We start from the raw sequence: 22,477 nt of genomic DNA, 5'->3' as shown, positions 1-22,477 counted from the left end.
CACCTCCTCCAGCCCCACAACCCTCCCTCTGTCTGTCACGTCCTCCAGCCTCACAACCCTCTGTCTGTCACCTCCTCCAGCCCCACAACCCTCCCTCTGTCACCTCCTCCAGCCCCACAACCCTCCCTCTGTCTGTCACGTCCTCCAGCCTCACAACCCTCCCTCTGTCTGTCACCTCCTCCAGCCACACAACCCTCCCTCTGTCTGTCACGTCCTCCAGCCCCACAACCCTCCCTCTGTCACCTCCTCCAGCTCCACAAACCTCCCTCTGTCACCTCCTCCTGCCTCAGAACCCTCCCTCTGTCACCTCCTCCAGCCCCACAACCCTCCCTCCCTCTGTCACCTCCTCCAGCCACACAACCCTCCCTCCCTCTGTCACCTCCTCTAGCCTCACAACCCTCCCTCTGTCACCTCCTCCAGCCTCACAACCCTCCCTCGGTCTGTCACCTCCTCCAGCCCCACAACCCTCCCTCTGTCACCTCCTCCAGCCCACAACCCTCCCTCCCTCTGTCACCTCCTCTAGCCTCACAACCCTCCCTCTGTCACCTCCACCAGCCTCACAACCCTCCCTCGGTCTGTCACCTCCTCCAGCCCCACAACCCTCCCTCTGTCACCTCCTCCAGCCCCACAACCCTCCCTCTGTCTGTCACCTCCTATAGCCTCACAACCCTCCCTCTGTCTGTCACCTCCTCCAGCCCCACAACCCTCCCTCTGTCACCTCCTCCAGCCCCACAACCCTCCCTCTGTCACCTCCTCCAGCCTCACAACCCTCCCTCGGTCTGTCACCTCCTCCAGCCCCACAACCCTCCCTCTGTCACCTCCTCCAGCCCCACAACCCTCCCTCTGTCTGTCACCTCCTATAGCCTCACAACCCTCCCTCTGTCTGTCACCTCCTCCAGCCCCACAACCCTCCCTCTGTCACCTCCTCCAGCCCCACAACCCTCCCTCTGTCACCTCCTCCAGCCCCACAATCCTCCCTCTGTCTGTCACCTCCTATAGCCTCACAACCCTCCCTCCCTCTGTCACCTCCTCTAGCCTCACAACCCTCCCTCTGTCACCTCCTCCAGCCTCACAACCCTCCCTCTGTCACCTCCTCCAGCCTCACAACCCTCCCTCTGTCTGTCACCTCCTCCAGCCCCACAACCCTCCCTCTGTCACCTCCTCCAGCCCCACAACCCTCCCTCTGTCTGTCACGTCCTCCAGCCTCACAACCCTCCCTCTGTCTGTCACCTCCTATAGCCTCACAACCCTCCCTCTGTCTGTCACCTCCTCTAGCCTCACAACCCTCCCTCTGTCACCTCCTCCAGCCTCACAACCCTCCCTCTGTCACCTCCTCCAGCTCCACAACCCTCCCTCTGTCACCTCCTCCAGCTCCACAACCCTCCCTCTGTCACCTCCTCCTGCCTCAGAACCCTCCCTCTGTCACCTCCTCCAGCCCCACAACCCTCCCTCTGTCACCTCCTCCTGCCTCAGAACCCTCCCTCTGTCACCTCCTCCAGCCTCACAACCCTCCCTCTGTCACCTCCTCCAGCCTCACAACCCTCCCTCGGTCTGTCACCTCCTCCAGCCCCACAACCCTCCCTCTGTCACCTCCTCCAGCCCCACAACCCTCCCTCTGTCACCTCCTCCTGCCTCACAACCCTCCCTCTGTCACCTCCTCTAGCCTCACAACCCTCCCTCTGTCACCTCCTCCAGCCCCACAACCCTCCCTCTGTCACCTCCTCCAGCCCCACAACCCTCCCTCCCTCTGTCACCTCCTCCAGCCCCACAACCCTCCCTCCCTCTGTCACCTCCTCCAGCCCCACAACCCTCCCTCTGTCACCTCCTCCAGCCACACAACCCTCCCTCCCTCTGTCACCTCCTCTAGCCTCACAACCCTCCCTCTGTCACCTCCTCCAGCCTCACAACCCTCCCTCTGTCACCTCCCCCAGCCCCACAACCCTCCCTCTGTCACCTCCTCTAGCCCCACAACCCTCCCTCTGTCACCTCCTCCAGCCTCACAACCCTCCCTCTGTCACCTCCTCCAGCCTCACAACCCTCCCTCTGTCTGTCACCTCCTCCAGCCCCACAACCCTCCCTCTGTCACCTCCTCCAGCCTCACAACCCTCCCTCTGTCTGTCACCTCCTCCTGCCTCAGAACCCTCCCTCTGTCACCTCCTCCAGCCCCACAACCCTCCCTTTGTAACCTCCTCCTGCCTCACAACCCTCCCTCTGTCACCTCCTCCAGCCCCACAACCCTCCCTCCCTCTGTCACCCCCTCTAGCCTCACAACCCTCCCTCTGTCACCTCCTCCAGCCTCACAACCCTCCCTCGGTCTGTCACCTCCTCCAGCCCCACAACCCTCCCTCTGTCACCTCCTCCAGCCTCACAACCCTCCCTCTGTCACCTCCTCCCTCTGTCACCTCCTCCAGCCTCACAACCCTCCCTCTGTCACCTCCTCCTGCCTCACAACCCTCCCTCTGTCACCTCCTCCAGCCTCACAACCCTCCCTCTGTCTGTCACCTCCTCCAGCCTCACAACCCTCCCTCTGTCTGTCACCTCCTCCAGCCTCACAACCCTCCGTCTGTCACCTCCTCCAGCCCCACAACCCTCCCTCTGTCTGTCACCTCCTCCAGCCTCACAACCCTCCCTCTGTCACCTCCTCCAGCCCCACAACCCTCCCTCTGTCACCTCCTCCTGCCCCACAACCCTCCCTCTGTCACCTCCTCCAGCCCCACAACCCTCCCTCTGTCACCTCCTCCAGCCTCTCAACCCTCCCTCTGTCACCTCCTCCAGCCTCACAACCCTCCCTCTGTCACCTCCTCCAGCCTCACAACCCTCCCTCGGTCTGTCACCTCCTCCAGCCCCACAACCCTCCCTCTGTCACCTCCTCCAGCCCCACAACCCTCCCTCTGTCACCTCCTCCTGCCTCACAACCCTCCCTCTGTCACCTCCTCTAGCCTCACAACCCTCCCTCTGTCACCTCCTCCAGCCCCACAACCCTCCCTCTGTCACCTCCTCCAGCCCCACAACCCTCCCTCCCTCTGTCACCTCCTCCAGCCCCACAACCCTCCCTCCCTCTGTCACCTCCTCCAGCCCCACAACCCTCCCTCTGTCACCTCCTCCAGCCACACAACCCTCCCTCCCTCTGTCACCTCCTCTAGCCTCACAACCCTCCCTCTGTCACCTCCTCCAGCCTCACAACCCTCCCTCTGTCACCTCCCCCAGCCCCACAACCCTCCCTCTGTCACCTCCTCTAGCCCCACAACCCTCCCTCTGTCACCTCCTCCAGCCTCACAACCCTCCCTCTGTCACCTCCTCCAGCCTCACAACCCTCCCTCTGTCTGTCACCTCCTCCAGCCCCACAACCCTCCCTCTGTCACCTCCTCCAGCCTCACAACCCTCCCTCTGTCTGTCACCTCCTCCTGCCTCAGAACCCTCCCTCTGTCACCTCCTCCAGCCCCACAACCCTCCCTTTGTAACCTCCTCCTGCCTCACAACCCTCCCTCTGTCACCTCCTCCAGCCCCACAACCCTCCCTCCCTCTGTCACCCCCTCTAGCCTCACAACCCTCCCTCTGTCACCTCCTCCAGCCTCACAACCCTCCCTCGGTCTGTCACCTCCTCCAGCCCCACAACCCTCCCTCTGTCACCTCCTCCAGCCTCACAACCCTCCCTCTGTCACCTCCTCCCTCTGTCACCTCCTCCAGCCTCACAACCCTCCCTCTGTCACCTCCTCCTGCCTCACAACCCTCCCTCTGTCACCTCCTCCAGCCTCACAACCCTCCCTCTGTCTGTCACCTCCTCCAGCCTCACAACCCTCCCTCTGTCTGTCACCTCCTCCAGCCTCACAACCCTCCGTCTGTCACCTCCTCCAGCCCCACAACCCTCCCTCTGTCTGTCACCTCCTCCAGCCTCACAACCCTCCCTCTGTCACCTCCTCCAGCCCCACAACCCTCCCTCTGTCACCTCCTCCTGCCCCACAACCCTCCCTCTGTCACCTCCTCCAGCCCCACAACCCTCCCTCTGTCACCTCCTCCAGCCTCTCAACCCTCCCTCTGTCACCTCCTCCAGCCTCACAACCCTCCCTCTGTCACCTCCTCCAGCCTCACAACCCTCCCTCTGTCACCTCCTCCAGCCTCAGAACCCTCCCTCTGTCACCTCCTCCAGCCTCACAACCCTCCCTCTGTCACCTCCTCCAGCCTCACAACCCTCCCTCTGTCTGTCACCTCCTCCTGCCTCAGAACCCTCCCTCTGTCACCTCCTCCAGCCCCACTACCCTCCCTCCCTCTGTCACCCCCTCTAGCCTCACAACCCTCCCTCTGTCACCTCCTCCATCCTCACAACCCTCCCTCGGTCTGTCACCTTCTCCAGCCCCACAACCCTCCCTCTGTCACCTCCTCTAGCCTCACAACCCTCCCTCTGTCACCTCCTCCTGCCTCACAACCCTCCCTCTGTCACCTCCTCCAGCCTCACAATCCTCCCTCTGTCACCTCCTCCAGCCTCACAACCCTCCCTCTGTCACCTCCTCCAGCCTCACAACCTTCCCTCTGTCTGTCACCTCCTCCAGCCTCACAACCCTCCCTCTGTCACCTCCTCTAGCCTCACAACCCTCCCTCTGTCACCTCCTCTAGCCTCACAACCCTCCCTCTGTCACCTCCTCCTGCCTCACAACCCTCCCTCTGTCACCTCCTCCAGCCTCACAATCCTCCCTCTGTCACCTCCTCCAGCCTCACAATCCTCCCTCTGTCACCTCCTCCAGCCCCACAACCCTCCCTCTGTCACCTCCTCTAGCCTCACAACCCTCCCTCTGTCACCTCCTCCAGCCCCACAACCCTCCCTCAGTCTGTCACCCCCTCTAGCCTCACAACTCTCCCTCTGTCACCTCTTCCAGCCCACAACCCTCCCTCTGTCATCTCCTCCAGCCTCACAACCCTCCCTCTGTCACCTCCTCCCGCCTCACAACCCTCCCTCTGTCACCTCCTCCTGCCTCACAACCCTCCCTCTGTCACCTCCTCCAGCCCCACAACCCTCCCTCTGTCACCTCCTCCTGCCTCACAACCCTCCCTCTGTCACCTCCTCCAGCCTCACAACCCTCCCTCTGTCACCTCCTCCAGCCTCACAACCCTCCCTCTGTCACCTCCTCCAGCCTCACAACTCTCCCAAGGTATCTGCGCTCCTCTAACTCTATAATAATCTTTATTATTGTCACAAGTAGGCTCACATTAACACTGCAATGAAGTTACTGTGAAAAGCCCCTAGTCGCCACATTCCGGCGCCTGTTCGGGTACACTGAGTGAGAATTCAGAATGTCCAATTCACCGAACAAGCGCGTCTTTGGACTGTGGGAGGAAACCGGGGCATCCGGAGGAAACCCACGCAGACACGGGGAGAACGTGCAGACTCCGCACAGACAGTGACCCAAGCCGGGTATCGAACCTGGGACCCTGGCGCTGTGAAGCAACAGTGCTACCCAATGTCCACACTGGCCTCCTGAACATCCCCGATGATGAATCGCTCCACCATTGGCAGCTGTGCCTTCAGCCGCCTGGGGCCTTAGCTGTGGAATTCCGTCCATAAACCTCATCTCCTCTCAACCCCTGTTCCCTCCTTGAATCCCCCACCCTCCAAACTCTTTGGTATTGGTCACCTGGCCTAATACCTTACGTGGCTCAGCGAGATATTTTTGTTTCGTAATGCCCCTGGGAAGTCTCTTGGGATGTTGAATTAAAGGTGCTATGTAACGATAAGTTGTTGTTGTGTTGTTCCATGATGTCGTCTCTTCCTCTCTCTCACACATACTGCTTTGCTGGCGTAGAGCATCGTGAGCTCCGACTGATCCGACCCATATCCCACCCAAGCTTTACCGGGGGAGTCATTCGGGATGTGTCATAGGGACAGCAGGAGGCCAATCAGCCCTTCGATCTTATTCCGCAGTTCAATTCGGTCATGTCTCAGAGAAACATAGAAATACCAGCAGGAGGAGGCCTTTCGGCACGTGAGCCCTCTCTGCTGTTCAGTACGATCAGGGCTGATCCGCAACCTCTCGCTCTGTCTCCCCCACACCCCTTGACGTCTTTAGAGCCTCGAAATCCACTTCACAGGGTCCCTACAGTGTGCAGAAGGAGGCCTTTTGGCCCATCGAGTCTGCGCCGACCCTCTGAAAGGGCACCCCTCCCCAGGCTCACTCCCCCGCCCTATCCCAGTCACCCCACCTAACATTTGGACACTAAGGGCAATTTAGCGCGGCCAATCCACCTAACCTGCACATCTTTGGACTGTGGGAGGAAACCGGAGCACCCGGAGGAAACCCACGCAGACACGGGGAGAACGTGCAGACTCCGCACAGACAGTCACCCGAGGCTGGAATTGAACCTGGGACCCTGGTGCTGCGAGGCAGCAGTGCTAACCACTGCGCCCTGTCTATTTACTTCTGAACTATATTCAGTGATTTGACCTCCACCCTCTGAGTGAAGAAACCTCTCCATCTCAGTCCTAAGTGATTATCCTGAGATTGGGCCTCCCTGTTGTAAATTTCCCTGACCTCGGGCCTCCCTGTTTTAGATTTTCCTGACCTCGGGCCTCCCTGTTTTAGATTTGCCTGACCTCGGGCCTCCCTGTTTTAGATGTCCCTGACCTCGGGCCTCCCTGTTTTAGATGTCCCTGACCTCGGGCCTCCCTGTTTTAGATTTTCCTGACCTCGGGCCTCCCTGTTTTAGATTTGCCTGACCTCGGGCCTCCCTGTTTTAGATGTCCCTGTCCTCGGGCCTCCCTGTTTTAGATGTCCCTGACCTCGGGCCTCCCTGTTTTAGATGTCCCTGACCTCGGGCCTCCCTGTTTTAGATGTCCCTGACCTCGGGCCTCCCTGTTTTAGATGTCCCTGACCTCGGGCCTCCCTGTTTTAGATGTCCCTGACCTCGGGCCCCCCTGTTTCAGATTTGCCTGACCTCGGGCCTTCCTGTTTTAGATTTTCCTGACCTCGGGCCTCCCTGTTTTAGATTTTCCTGACCTCGGGCCTCCCTGTTTTAGATGTCCCTGACCTCCAACGGAGACAATTTCTCAGCGTCCGCCCTATCGAACCCCCTTACCCCGTACCCTGAGACTGTGACCCCCCACCCCCCTTGTTCTAGACCCCACACCCCGGCCAGGATGGGGGGGACAGCATCCTGGCATCCAGCGCTGTCAGAATTTTAGACGTTTCAATGAGATCCCTTCACCATCGATACCTCTCCTCCATCCAGCCACCTCCCTTCCACGACTATTCACGTCCTTGCTGAACAAAATCCTGTCAGTCCTCTGCTTTGAAGTTTTCAAAGGCCCCATCCGGCCTCAACATTTTTTTATTGGTGGGGGGAGAGTTTCTGATTTCCACTGCCCCCTTTTGGGGAAGGGCTCCCTGACATCTCACTTTTGTCCTGGACTCCCCTCACACCAGAAGAAATAATTTCTCCCTAGCCATCCCTTCAACGGCACAGTGGGTCAGCACTGCTGCCCCACAGCCCCCAGGGATCCCGTTCGATTCCGGCCTCGGGTCACTGTGCGGAGTCTGCCCGTCCTCCCCGTGTCTGCGTGGGTTTCCTCCGGGTGCTCCGGTTCCCTCCCACCGTCCAAGGATGTGCCGGTTTGGTGGATTGGCCGTGATAAATTGCCCCTTAATGTCCAACGGTTAGGTAGGGCTACAGGGACAGGGCAGGGGCGTGGGTCTAGGGAGCTCTTTCAGAGGGTAGGTGCACACCCGATGGGCCGAAAGGCCTTCTTCTGCACTCGAGACATTCTGTGAACTCGTTCAATCTTCTTTAACACCTTAAACTCAAGGAAGTGCAGTTTATATTTGTGATTTTAGTCCGAGCACTGAGGTCATTTTGTCACCATCAACCTGAACCTCAGGAAATGTTTGACCCTCATCCCCCCCCCCCGCCCAACTGACCCTGCCAACATTTCAGGAAACCTGCGAGCGCAGCTTCATGGAGATGGAGGCATCCCATCGGAAAGCAATGGAGGAACTTCAGCGGCAACACAAACGGGAGGTGGAGAAGCTGCAGGACGAGAAAGACCGACTGCTGTCCGAGGAAACGGATGCCACCATCTCCGGTAAGAGCGGGGTGTCCCAGGGGGCAAGCTGGAGGACCTGCGGGAAGAATTTCCCAAGGGGGGGGGGGGGGGGGGTGGTTTTAGCTACATGCAGGTTCGGGACTTTGTAAGGAGAGAGGAGCCGTCCTCCTTTCCGGAGCTGCCGCCCCTGGGGTTGGAGGACAAGGTGCCGCCGAGGGGCGAGAAGGTTAGGGGAAGGAAGGTGTCAGATTTCCAGAAGGAGTTGATGGAATGGGAGGGAGCCCTGGTGGGGGGGACATTAAGCGTAAGCGGGAGGAGGAGCTGGGGGGGGGGGGGGGGGGAGGTGGGGGGCAGGGACCTGGGCGCGGAGGCCTTGCGGAGGGTGAACGCCTCCTCGCCGCGTGCGAGGTTAAGCCTCATCCAGTTCATGATCTTCGGGGTGTCGGAAGGCCCGGGAGTCCAGAGGGGCGAGACAGGCCGATGTTCTGGCGTTTGCCTCCCTGATAGCCCAGAGACGGATTTTGCTCGGGACTCGGAGCCGCCGCTAGCGGGGATGCGGGTGAGAGCCCTGGCTGAATTCCTGAGGCTGAAGGCGGTCGGGTTCGTCTGGAGGGGGGTCGACGAATGGGTTCACCCGGAGGTGGAATCCGTTTATTGATTACTTTAAGGGGGTTTGAGAGGTTAGCGGAATCGAACCTGGGGCCCTGGCTCTGTGAGGCAGCCGTGCTAACCACTGTGCCACCGTGCCACCTGTTTTCTGACTGGTTCAGCCAATTTTGGAACTTTACCTCTCATTTCGTTCAAAGAACAGTACAGCACAGGAACAGGCCCTTCGGCCCTCCAAACCATGCTGCCCGTCTAAACTAAAGTCAAAACATCCCTGAAACGTCACTATCGTCCCTGCTTCCACCACCTCCCCCGGCAGCGAGTTCCAGGCACCCACTACCCTCTGTGTAAAAAAAACTTGCCTCGTACATCTCCTCTAAACCTTGCCCCTCGCACCTTAAACCGATGGCCCCAATGATGTGGAGATGCCGGCGTTGGACTGGGGTGGGCACAGTCAGAAGTCTTACAACACCAGGTTAAAGTCCAACAGGTTTATTTGGAATCACTAGCTTTCGGAGCACTGCTCCTTTACCAGGTGAGTGATGCCCCCTAGTAATTGACTCTCCCACCCTGGGAAGAGTTTCTGACTATCCACTCTGTCTATGCCCCTCATCATTTTGTAGACCTCTATCAGGTCGCCCACCCCCCTCCCCCAACCTCCGTCGTTCCAGTGAGAACAATCTGAGTTTATCCTTTATCCGACCTCTCCACATAGCTAATGCCCTCCATACCAGGCAACATCCTGGTAAATCTCTTCAGCACCCTCTCTAAAGCCCCCACATCCTTCTGGTAGTGTGGCGACCAGAATTGAACACTATACTCCAAGTGTGGCCTAACTAAGGTTCTATACAGCTGCAACATGACTTGCCAATTCTTATACTCAATGCCCCGGCCAATGAAGGCAAGCATGCCGTATGCCTTCTTGACTACCTTCTCCACCTGTGTTGCCCCTTTCAGTGACCTGTGGACCTGTACACAAGAACAAAGAAAAGTACAGCACAGGAACAGGCCCTTCGGCCCTCCAAGCCCGTGCCGACCATGCTGCCCGTCTCCCTCACCAGTTTAATTGAAACGTTTGTGGTCACAGCGTCACTATTTTGAATCACACACAACAACAACAGCTCACTTAACACAGTTTAACATCCGTGACGCTTCAGAGGAGTGGTCGCAAAAGAAGATTAACGCAAAACCACCTAAGGAGGTATCAGGGTTGGTGACCAGAGCCTTGGTCAAGCAGTTAGGCTTTAAGGAGCAACGGAGGTTCCTGTTGGTAACCTGTCGTCAACGATGGTCTTACGAAGAAAAACGTAAATTTCCGTCCTGACCGGTTTTGTTCTGTGTCGCAGCCATCGAGGCCGTGAAGAAGTCGCATTGCGAGGAGCTGGAGAGATTGCGGAGCACCCAGAACATTGCCAACAACAATGATTTGGAGAGGCTTCGTAAGCAACACCAGTGAGTATGGCCTTGTGTGTGTGCGTGCTTGCGTGAGTGTGCATATGTGTGTGTGTGTAGAAAGCTAGTAGAGGGAGCTCCTTTTCTTAAGTGGGAGCTTAGTCTAGTTTCTGTTGTAATATAGAAAAGCAGAATTTTATTGCCGCCACTCTGTCAGCCAATAAGTTAGAGGCAGGACGGGACTTGGGGCCAGACTCACAGCGCGGGGTGGGGGGGGGATTTTATGGCCCCATCGCGGTGGGTGTGGCCAGCCGGACAAAGGTCCACCCACCACACCGGTCCACTAATTCCCACCAACAGGCGGGACTGGAAAATCCTGCCTATTGTCTACTTGAACAGCGCATTAGAGCAAACAGTCTACAGAGTCTATTTAATCAGAGTCTGCATGAACTACAAAGTGCAGCAGTTGTCTCCCACTAAAAGCAGGATTATTCCTCCAGCATTTTGGTATGTTTGGAGTTTGGTTTTACGGGACACAATTTGTATTAATCCCAGTCACTTAACAACAGTGATTGATGTGGGGGATTACCCAATCATTTCCATCTCGCTTGGGAATAGGATTACCCAATCATTTCCATCTCGCTTGGGAATAGGATTACCCAATCATTTCCATCTCGCTTGGGAATAACGATGGGCAAGGCAGCCTATTACGCTGTGTCTGGCCGACAGCAGCGATTGTATTTTGGGTGTCTGTATGGTCATGGACACTGTTTATTTGGAGTTGTTCGCTGCTTCCCCCACAGGGAGGACCTGGAGTCACTGCAGCGGGAGCTCCAGGTGCTGTCGGAACAATATTCCTGTAAGTGCCTGGAGATCAACTACCAGATGAAGGAGACACAGTTGCGGGAGAAGGACCTGTCACGCAGCCAGCGGGAGAACGAGGAGCTACTGCGCCAGAACCAGGTAACGGAGACGAGGAGGCTCGCCATCGGGCAGGGACGCCTAGGTCCTCGGAGACACGCAGACTCCCTGCGCGCTGAGGGAGGGGCTACATGAAACATGGGATGGGAACAGCCCACTCTGCCCATCAGCTACTGCTAGGAATTCACGTGTGTTACAGATCTAAAAGCCAGCATGCGCCCCAAGCCCGTACAGTGATCCACGGGGCCACACACAAAATGGCTGCCGTGACCCTCCCCGACTCTTGTGCAGGGCTCACTGTGAATATATAAGTTTGAATGAGGAAAACCGTGTGGGTTATTTGATGGTTATAATATGGATGTGTGTGGAGAGGGGGGGGGGGGGCACGGTGGCACAGTGGTTAGCACTGCTGCCTCATGGCGCCGAGGCCCAGGGTTCGACCCCGGCCCTGGGTCACTACCCATGTGGAGTTTGCACATTCTCGTGTTTTCGTGGGTCTTACACTCACAACCCAAAAGATGTAGATTAGAGTAGGTGGATTGGCCACGCTAAATTACCCTTTAGAGTCATTGATGTTTACAGGATGGAGACAGGCCCTTCGGCCCAGCTTGTCCATGCCGCCCAGTTTCTATCACTAAGCTAGTCCCACTTGCCCACATTTGGCCCATACCCCTCTATACCCACCCTGCCCATGTAACTATCTAACTGCTGTTTAAAGGAAAAAATTGTACCCGCCTCTACCACTGCCTCTGACAGCTCGTTCCAGATGTTCACCATTTCTGTGTGAAGAAATGTCCCCCCTGGTCTCTTTTGTATCTCTCCCCTCTCACCTTAAACCAATGCCGTCTAGTCCTAGACTCCTCCACCTTTGGGAAAAGATGTCGACTATCTACCTTATCTATGTCCCTCATTATTTTATAGACCTCTATAAGATCACCCCTATGCCTCCTACGCTCCAGGGAAAAAAATCCCAGCCTATCCACCCTCTCCCTATAACTCAGACATCAAGTCCTGGTCGCATCCTCGTAAAAAGTGAAGTCGTATGGGGTTCAGGGTGTACTAGCTAGATGGATAAAGAACTGGCTGGGCAACAGGAGACAGAGAGTCGTGGTGGAAGGGAGTGATTCAAAATGGACAAAGGTGACTAATGGTGTTCCACAGGGATCCGTGCTCGGACCACTGTTGTTTGTGATATACATAAATGATCTGGACGAAGGTATAGGTGGTCTGATTAGCAAGTTTGCAGATGATACTAAGATTGGTGGAGTTGCAGATAGCGAGGAGGACTGTCAGAGAATACAGCAGAATATAGATAGATTGGAGAGTTGGGCAGAGAAATGGCAGATGGAATTCAATCCAGGCAAATGCGAGGTGATGCATTTTGGAAGATCTAATTCAAGAGCGGACTATACGGTCAATGGAAGAGTCTTGTGGAAAATTGATGTACAGAGAGATCTGGGAGTTCAGGTCCATTATACCCTGGAGGTGGCAACGCAGGTCGATAGAGTGGTCAAGAAGGCATACAGCATGCTTGCCTTCATCGGACGGGGTATTGAGTACAAGAGTCGGCAGGTCATGTTACAGTTGTATAGGACTTTGGTTAGGCCACATTTGGAATACTGCGTGCAGTTCTGGTCGCCACATTACCAGAAGGATGTGGATGCTTTAGAGAGGGTGCAGAGGAGGTTCACCAGGATGTTGCCTGGTATGGAGGGTGCTAGCTATGAAGAAAGATTGAGTAGATTAGGATTGTTTTCGTTGGAAAGACGGAGGTTGAGGGGGAACCTGATTGAGGTCTACAAAATTATGAGAGGTATGAACAGGGTGGATAGCAACAAGCTTTTTCCAAGAGTGGGGGTGTCAATTACAAGGGGTCACGATTTCAAGGTGAGAGGGGGAAAGTTTAAGGGAGATGTGCGTGGAAAGTTTTTTACGCAGAGGGTGGTGGGTGCCTGGAACGCTTTGCCAGTGGAGGTGGTAGAGGCGGGCACAATAGCATAATTTAAGATGCATCTAGACAGATATATGAACGGGCGGGGAACAGAGGGAAGTAGATCCTTGGAAAATAGACAACCGGTTTAGATAAAGGATCTGGATCGGCGCAGGCTGGGAGGGCCGAAGGGCCTGTTCCTGTGCTGTAATTTTCTTTGTTCTTCTTCTTGTTCCTAAATCTCTTCTACACCCTTTCTAGTTTAACAATATCCTTCCTACAATAGGGTGACCAGAACTGAACACAGTATTCCATGTGTGGTCTGACTAATGTCTTGTACAACTTCAACAAGACATCCCAACTCCTGTATTCAATATTCTGACCAATAAAACCTCGTCCGCTGAATGCCTTCTACACCCTGTCCACCTGCGACTCCACCTTCACGGAGTTATGAACCTGTACCCCTAGATCTCTTTGTTCTGTAACTCTCCCCAGCTCCCTACCATTAACTGAGGAGGTCCTGCCCTGATTTGATCTACCAAAACGCATCACTTAGCTAAATTAAACTCCATCTGCCATTCATCGGCCCACTGGCCCAATTGGTCAAGATCCTGTTACAATCTTGTGTAACCTTCTTCACTGTCCACTATGCCACCCATCTTGGTGTCATCTGCACACTTACTAACCATGCCTCCTACATTCTCATCCAAATCATTAATATTTATAACAAATAACAGTGGACCCAGCACCGATCCCTGAGGCACACCGCAGGTCACAGGCCTCCAGTTTGAAAAACATCCCTCCACAACCACCCTTTGTCGTCAAGCCAATGTTGTATCCAATTGGCTACCTCGCCCTGGATTCCGTGAGATTTAACCTTTTGCAACAACCTACCGTGCGGTACCTTGTCAAAGGCCTTGCTAAAGTCCATGTAGACAACGGCGACTGCACTGCCCTCATTTACCTTCCTGGTTACCCCTTCAAAAAACTCAATCAAATTTGTTTTGGAATTCGTTTTCCCTGAATTGGAAAAATGTTTTAAAAGGAAAAAAATAATAATATGGATGTGTCTGAGATCACGACTGGATCCCTCCTGATGGTAAATGAGAGGGGACAAATACATCCTGCGGCCTTGTCTCGCTCAGTTGCCTGGTGCGCCCAAAATTTGCCCTGTTCATGTTGCAGGTTGAGTACAAAGAATCAGTAGCAATAAGAAGACAAACGGTGACGTTTTCTTTTAATTGCCCTCCAGAGATTTGAACCCAGAATCTAAGCGGACTCTCCAGTGTAGTACGGAGGGAGTGCTGCATTGTCAAGAGGCCACGTCCCTCGGTTGAGACATTAAATCGAGGCCCCAGCGGCCATGTGTAGCGGCGCACACTGCCAGGTCCTGGGCAGCGGGGTCACTGATCAGCTCCCATCTGCCCAGGCAGCCCACAGGGCAGAAAATCAAAAGTAGGAAATGGAAAAGGGCTCCGTTACTCCCACTGTTGGATTAATGTGGGAGCTCGGGATTGGGTGGAAGGTTAAATGGTTCTACAGAGGCCTTTTAAGATCGCACCTACAGCCACTGGACACTAAAGCTTGGTTTACAGTGCAGAATTCACAGTTGTTCCAAAACCTGTGACCCTGTGTTTTCGTGACATTAATGGTCCGCCTGGAGTGTGATACTGAAATCTTATCTCGAGGATTCAGCTGTCGGTACAGTTGAGTTCCCCGCTGCCCACTTTGCTCCCTGTGAGACCTGTCCAAGGATCCACTTTATGGGCAGCACGGTAGCATTGTGGGTAGCACAATTGCTTCACAGCTCCAGGGTCCCAGGTTCGATTCCGGCTTGGGTCACTGTCTGTGCGGAGTCTGCACGTCCTCCCCGTGTGTGCGTGGGTTTCCTCCGGGTGCTCCGGTTTCCTCCCACAGTCCAAAGATGTGCAGGTTAGGTGAATTGGCCGTGGTAATTGCCCTTAGTGTCCAAAGTTGCCCTTAGTGTTGGGTGGGGTTACTGGGTTATGGGGATAGGGTGGAGGTGTTGACCTTGGATAAGGTGTTCTTTCCAAGAGCCGGTGCAGACTCGATGGGCCGAATGGCCTCCTTCTGCACTGTAAATTCTATGATTCTATGAGACCATAAGACACAGGAGCAGAATTAGGCCACTCGGCCCATCGAGTCTGCTCCGCCATTCAATCATGACTGATATTTTCTCATCCCCATTCTCCTGCCTTCCTCCCCATTATTAATCCCCTAATTAATCAAGAACCTATCTATCTCTGTCTTAAAGACACTCAGTGAATTGGCCTCCACAGCCTTCTGCGGCAAAGAGTTCCACAGATTCTCCACCCTCTGGCTGAAGAAATTCCTCCTCACCGCAGTTTTAAAGGATTGTCCCTTCAGCCGGAGATTGTGTCCTCTGGTTCTAGTCCTCTCCACGTCCACTCTATCCAGGCCTCGCAGTATCCTGTACGTTTCAATGGGATCCCTCCGCCATCCAACAAGTACAGACCCAGAGTCCTCAAACGCTCCTCGTACAACAGGTTCTTCATTCCAGGGATCATTCTTGTGAACCTCCTCTGGACCCTTTCCAAGGCCAGCTCATCCTTCCTTGGATAGGGGTCCAAAACTGCTCACAATATTCCAAATGGGGTCTGACCAGAGCCTTATACAGCCTCGGACGTACATCCCTGCTCTTGTATTCTAGCCCTCTTGACGCGAATGCTAACATTGCATTTGCCTTCTGAACTGCTGACTGAAGCTGCACGTTAACCTTAAGAGAATCTTGAACAAGGATCCCATGTCCCTTTGTGCTTCTGATTTCAACACAAGAGCGAGTCTCTCTCGTCTCTCCGCCCTCCACAGCATTGACCGACCAAGGACATCTCGTAACCTCCTCTTCCTGCCGTCCATTCCCCCTTTTCCGGAATGAGGTCCAGCCTGGCACAAAGATATCTCTTTGTTTGTCAGCATACCTGTGTTTTAAATCAAAAAATATTTTACGAGTTGCCATCACTCCTCGAGACATTGCGATAACCTTGTTTCCGACTTCTGCGGAGCACCCCTGTGCAGAGTTCCGTGGTCTCGAGGATGCAGAGATACCGGGGAAGGCGCAGAAAAAGGATTCACAAGGGTGATCGACAAACTGAGAGGTTATAGTTATCAGAAAAGGCTGAATACATTGAGACTCTTCTACCTCGACAAGAGACTAGCTTTCGGAGCGCTGCCCTTCCTCGGGTGAATCAAGAGGGGTAGAATGGTGACCAGATAGGGGTTTTTAAAATGAAAAGCTGATAGGGTAGATGTACAGAAGCTGTTTACACTTGTGAGGCAGACCAAAACGAGGGATTATAAATAAAAATTAGTCACTAGCACATCAAATAAGAAAAGTAAGACAAATTTCTTCAACTAGAGAGTGATTTGAAATCTTTCGTCAACACTACCCTACACAACACAGATTGGCCATGCTAAATTGCCCTTAGTGTCCAAAAAGTCTAGGTGGGGTTACTGGGATACGGAGATGGGGTGGAGGTGTGGGCTTGGGTAGGGTGCTCGTTCCAAGAGCCATTACAGACTCGATGGGCCGAATGACCTCCTTCTGCACTGTAAATTCTATGAAGTCTGCGCGGGCTTCCTCCGGGACCTCCGCTTTCCTCCCACAAGTCCCGAAAGACGTGCTTGTTAGGTGAATTGGACATTCTGAATTCTCCCTCCGTGTACCCGAACAGGCGGCGGAGTGCGGTGACTAGGGGGTTTTCACAGTAACCTCATTGCATTGTTAATGTAAGCCTGTTTGTGACAATAATAAAGATTATTATTATTAAACTCCAGCTGATACAAACCTAACCTCGCTAACCTTTCCTCATAAGACCCACCCGCCCATTCCTGATGTGAGTCCAGTAACCCCCTGATCTGCTTTTAATAGATTTACATCCTCTCTTAAATAAGGTGACCAAATTTCTTCTATTGTGTAATTTTTGGTTAATTGTTTTGGATGGTTTTGTTTAATGCGGACATTTTTTTAATAAACATGTTTGAAAAATAAGTTCACCAATTCTGGGCACAATGCTCCAGATGTGATCTCACTGGTATCCTGTCCGGTTGAAGCATAATCTCCCGACTTTTATATTCAAGGGTTTGTGACATTGGTTCATTTTGACGCGGTGGTGGGAAATCTGAAACCCAGGGCCCACATTGCGGCCGAACTGAGTTCTGAGTGCGGCCCCCAAGAGACATTTTGTTGTCCCTTGCCCGCGCGCAGGGTCGCCACATTCCGCTGATTTCCGTCCCTGTAGTTTTTTTCCCCCCCTGCCGGTATGGCTGACGTGATTCGCACGTAAAGCGAGGGCAAGTGAAGGGCTCCTGTTGACGATATTTCTGTCTGTCTCCTGCAGGAGTTGAATGGTCAGTTGTCGGAAGAGATCGCGCGAATACGAGCACTTGTTACGGGAAAGAGCCAGGACAACGTTGGGAATTTAACTGTCACCAGTGACAGAGATACCTGTGAATTGGAGGTAAGATGAGGGGGAGGGGTGGGGGGTGGGGTGGGGGGGAGGGGGGGGCAGGAAATCGAGAACCGGAGAGCGCAAAATGAGGTCACTCGACCCACCCATGTCCGCACTGGCTCTTTGAAAGAACTGTCCAGTTAGTGCCCTCCTCTGTTGCCCATAATCCTGCAAATCGTTTCATTGCAAAGGAACATGTCATGGGGGCGGCACAGTGGCACAGCGGTTAGCACTGCTGCCTCACAGCGCCAGGGACCCCGGTTCGATTCCCGGCTTGGGTCACTGTCTGTGCGGAGTCTGCACGTCCTCCCCGTGTCTGCGTGGGTTTCCTCCGGGCGCTCCGGTTTCCTCCCACCGTCCAAAGGTGTGCAGGTGAGGTAAGGTCGACAGATTTCCTTCCCCAATGGACATTAGTGAACCTGATGGGTTTTTACGACAATCGACACTGGTTTCATGGTCATCGTTTAATTCCAGATTTTTATTGAATTCAGAATGCACCATCTGCAGTGGCGGGACTTGAACTGGGTCCCTAGAGCATTACTCTGAGTCTCTGGTTTACTAGTCCAGTGACAGTACCACTGCGCCACCTCCCCAAGATGGGCCGAATGGACTGCAGTGATTCTGTGAAAATGCTGTGATGTCACCTTGCAATATGTTCCCAGGGTCAAAGGGAATCGCCTACATCCTGAAACGGGCAAATATTTGCAGGACTGTGTGGACAGGGCCAGGGAGTGGGGCCAAGTGGATGATTCTTTTAAAGAACAGGCGTTGAGATGATGGGCTGAATGGCGATGTTCTGTACTGAGTGACTGTATGATATTACAACACGTCATTAGTGGGAATGCACAATAGAAATAGTTGACTGTTGGAGACTGTTCACTTGCCAACCAATCCGCACTCTCGTTGCATGCAGTGCCTATTGTCGTTGCATTTGCAATTTGGTACCCTTGCAAATTGTTCTGATGCGTGCATGACAGAAAACTTTGACAGCGTGTGTCTTTTTCCGGCAATCCTCAAATTTTTGCGTTGTCGACATTGATATGAATTTGGGGCGGGGCTGGCTGGAGGCTAAGAACGCAATGAGGTCGTTTGAAATAGGAGCAGGGGCTGGGCCATTCAGCCCCTCAATCATTCCGTAATGGTTGATCTCGTTGTGGCCCTCTCTTCATGCTCCTGTCTGTTGCGTGTCCCACCCCACAAACCACCCAGAAGCCTCGAGTCCCCTGGAGATCAAAACGTTGTCTAACTCAGCCTGGAATATATTCAGCGACTCGGCATCCATGGCTGCGCAGGGGAGAGAATTTCAAAGACGAACGGCCCTCTGAGGGAAGCGGCTCCTCCTCGTTGTCATTCATCACATGTCCTCGTGGTTCCATCACTCTTTACCCCTCCCCTCCCCTCCCCCCCCCCCCCCCCCCAGCCCACCAGCGGCCATATTTTGGGGTGGTGGTGGGGGGGGGGGGGGGTGGCATGTAAAACCCACTGCCTGCCCACCCTCCCTTGAGCTGTCCCCCCGATAATGTGGGCGGGTAAGGGGTCAAGCCAGCCCTCCTGCCCTTGGGCTGATTGAGGCCAATCGCTGACCGGCTGCAATAATGCGAGGCCGAGGCCTTCACCGTCACATGGGGAAAGGGTGAGGGAAGGATGGAGTCCGCCCTGATCCCATTGGGCCTTTCTCTCCCCCACGCTCCAGACGTGGTCTCGCCAATTCCCGGTGAGACCCGAAGACATCGGAGCAGAATTAGGCCATTTGGGCCGATTGAGCCTGCTACCCCCCCCCCCCCATTCAATCAGGAGGGAAAAAAATGAAATGAAAATCGCTTATTGTCACAAGTAGGCTTCAAATGAAGTTACTGTGAAAAGCCCCTAGTCACCACATTCCGGCGCCTGTTCGGGGAGGCTGGTACGGGAATTGAACCGTGCTGCTGGCCTGCCTTGGTCTGCTTTCAAAGCCAGCGATTTAGCCCAGTGTGCTAAACCAGCCCCTGTGGTCTGGTTGCTATGTCGCTCATGGCACATGGCTGATATGTTTCTCATCCCCATTCTCCTGCCCTCTCCCCACAACCCCTGACCCCCCCCTGTGTTAAGGGGCTGGTTTAGCGCACCAAGCTGAACAGCTGGCTTGTAATGCAGAACAAGGCCAGCAGCGCGGGTTCAATTCCCCTGCCGGCCTCCCCGAACAGGCGCCAGAATGTGGCGACTAGGGGCTTTTCACAGTAACTTCATTTGAAGCCTACTTGTGACAAGCGATTATTATTATGAATCAAACCACTACCAGCTTCAGATGCAGCTGGGACGAAGGTGGAGGCCAACTTGAATGGCCAGCAGCTCCCGATGAGGTGTGGGGGGTGGGGGGGGGGCTTTCTCTCCGAGGGGCAGATGATCCACGATTGTCATGTTCAGCACCCCCCTCTCCCCCCGCTTCCCCTAAGCCTATTACTGTCACTGGCTGTGGAGTGCACCCGTCCAGAATTGCTCTTGAACTGAATGGATTGCTCGGCCATTTCAGGGGGGGGGGGGGTGAGAGTCTGCTACAATACTGTCTGGAATCCTGGAGATTCCCAAGAGAAGGTGGAGCCCATTCACCTAACCCAACATGGCGGCGTAGTGTCACCGTGTTTACCGCGGCTGTCACTAGGGACCCAAGTTCGATTCTGGCCTTGGGTGTCTGTGCGGAGTCTGCACGTCCTCCCCGTGCCCGCGTGGGTTTCCTCCGGGCGCTCTGGTTTCCGCCCGCAGTCCAAAGATGTGCCAGCTAGGTGGGGTTACGGGGTTAGGGCAGGGGAGTGGACCCAGGTAGGACGCTGATTGGACGGTTGGTACAGACTCGATGGGCTGAATGGCACTGTAGGGATTTTGTGATTCACCCATTAATACTATTGATTAAGGCTGACATTTGTGGAAGAGAGATTCAAACTCTGTACATCCTTTACGTGAAGGAGTCTTTATAATTTCCGGAAAGATCCGGCTCTATCCCCTAGTATTTGATTCCGAACCAGTGGGAATTGTTTTTGTCTATCTGCTTGCCTTAATAGCTTGAAAACTTTTGATCAAACCACCCTTTAAATTTTGTAAATGCCAGGAAATATAACCCTCCTAATTTAACCCTGAGCCCAGGGGCGTGATGTGTTGGCTGCTTTATGCGGCCTGTAGATCCCGGGAGAAGCCTCTCATTGGCTTCCCGGCACCTCTTGGGATATACCCAAATCCCGTGGGACTTCCGAATCAGAATCCGCCCAAAGGGGGCGTGACCAAACCTGTTCCTGGAAGGGAGCTTTCCGAGCACGAGGGCGCTGGAGGAGGAGGTTTGGGCTGGCGAGAGGGAACGACTTTAGATACTTACAGGGGCGGGATTTTGTACGCAGACTGGTGCCGTCCTTCCCACGTCTCCCGCCGAAGGGGAGGCAGAGGACAGGGTAGTGTCCAGGGGAGAGGTGGGAGAGGGTAGAGTCTCAGACGTCTACAAGGAGCTAATGGGAGCTGAGGATACGCAGACCGAGGACCCGAAGCTTAAGTGGGAAGAGAAGCTCGAGGGGGGAGATGAAGGACGGTATCTGGGCAGAAGCCCTGAGCAGAGTAAACACGACCGCAACAAGCGCCAGGCTCAGCCTGATCCAGTTTAAGGCCGTGCACCGGGCCCACATGACGGTGGCCCGGATGAGCAGATTCTTCGGGCTGGGGGACAAGTGTGCTAGATGCGCCGAAGGGCCGGCTAACCATGTACACATGTTCTGGTCGTGCCCTAAACTCAGGGGGTATTGGCAGGGATTCGCAGATGTCATGTCCCGGGTATTGAAAACTGGGGTGGTAATGAGCCCGGAGGTGGCAATCTTTGGGGTTTTGGAGGACCCGGGAGTCCAGGATGAGAGAGAGGCCGACGTTCTGGCCTTTGCTTCCCTGGTAGCCCGGCGACGAATACGGTTAGCATGGAGGGACTCAAAGCCCCCCGAGGGCTGAGGTATGGCTATCGGACATGGCGAGCTTTCTTGGCCGAGAGAAAGTCAAGTTCGCCTTGAGAGGCTCGCTACGAGGGTTTGCCCGAAGATGGCAGCCAATTATTGACTTCTTTGCAGAGGAGTAAGTGTCGGGGGGGGGGGGGGGCGGGGGTAGAGTAGAGTAGTGGGATATTGAGGCAGGTCCGTGCGTGAACAGAGCCGTGGTTTGCACCATGTTTAATTTGTGTCTTGACTTCCTTTGTTTGTACTGTACAATGTCACTCTTTTTCTATGCCTAAAATACCTCAATAAAAGTGTTTGCTAAAAAAAAAAGGGGGGGGGGGCGTGACCAAACGGTTTTAAACCCACTCAGGCCACTGGATCTACCGGCCTTCCCAGTGAGGCTGCACAAACGTGGGCCAGGCGGAACGGCACCCGGGGGCGGCTGGGGGGTGCCTCCCAGGTCCCTGGGTGGTCAGGGACAGGGCAGGGGTGATGGCCAAAGAGAAACTCCACACCAAGGCCCAAAAAAGTGACCAAGTGTGGTTTGATAGCGACGGGGAACTCCCTGCAAAAACTCCGCCTCAAATCAACTTTGAAATGTTTTGTTCAGTTCCGCCCCGGGTGTCATTTTGATAACTCTAAAGCTGCCCAATCCTAGTGGTTTGCGACACTAATTGTGGCTACTGTACCCTCCATCTCGGCCTGGGGGTCTGAGAGCAATTTGTTCGTCAAAGTGGACACTCTTTCTCGCCTCCGCTGTCTCGAAATAAAAATCTTTGGCGCTATACGTCACCCTCAGCTTCGCCGGGTATACCACACCAAATCGCACCCCCTTGTTGTACAGTGCCTCCTTCACTCGCCCGAATGCCGCTCGTCTTTTTGCCAACTCCACCGTCAAGTCCTGGTAGATCCGAACTCCAGCACCATCCCACTGCACCTCGCGCTCCTGCTTCGCCCAGCTTAACACCTTCTCCTTCTTCACGCAGTACTTATGGAAGCAGATAATTACTGCTCTCGGCAGCTCGTTCACTTTGGGCTTCGGCCTTAACGATCGATGAGCGTCTTATTTTTTTGTCCGCTAATTTATTCCTGCTTCAATAAAAAAATTATAAAATGTACTTGGAATCAATTCAAATGAGTAGTCGTGATGTGTGAGCGTTGTGCGTGTCCA

At 54.5% G+C, this 22,477-nt stretch overlaps 1 protein-coding gene across 3 annotated transcripts in view; it reads left to right on the top strand.

The window, feature by feature from the left end:
* The window catches only part of LOC140403843 (uncharacterized), a 349,170-nt gene that overhangs the window by 297,948 nt on the left and 28,745 nt on the right, over positions 1-22,477 (top strand). For all 3 annotated transcript variants that reach the window (XM_072492027.1, XM_072492026.1, XM_072492028.1), the window contains 4 exons: positions 7,921-8,068; positions 9,982-10,087; positions 10,831-10,990; positions 17,258-17,377. In XM_072492027.1, the coding sequence (XP_072348128.1) occupies positions 7,921-8,068; positions 9,982-10,087; positions 10,831-10,990; positions 17,258-17,377 (534 nt within the window). The remainder of the gene's footprint in view (positions 1-7,920; positions 8,069-9,981; positions 10,088-10,830; positions 10,991-17,257; positions 17,378-22,477) is intronic.

Source organism: Scyliorhinus torazame, chromosome 29, assembly GCF_047496885.1.
Source record: "Scyliorhinus torazame isolate Kashiwa2021f chromosome 29, sScyTor2.1, whole genome shotgun sequence".
In the NCBI taxonomy this organism is placed as follows: domain Eukaryota; kingdom Metazoa; phylum Chordata; class Chondrichthyes; order Carcharhiniformes; family Scyliorhinidae; genus Scyliorhinus; species Scyliorhinus torazame.
This window is presented reverse-complemented; position numbering and strand designations above follow the sequence as displayed.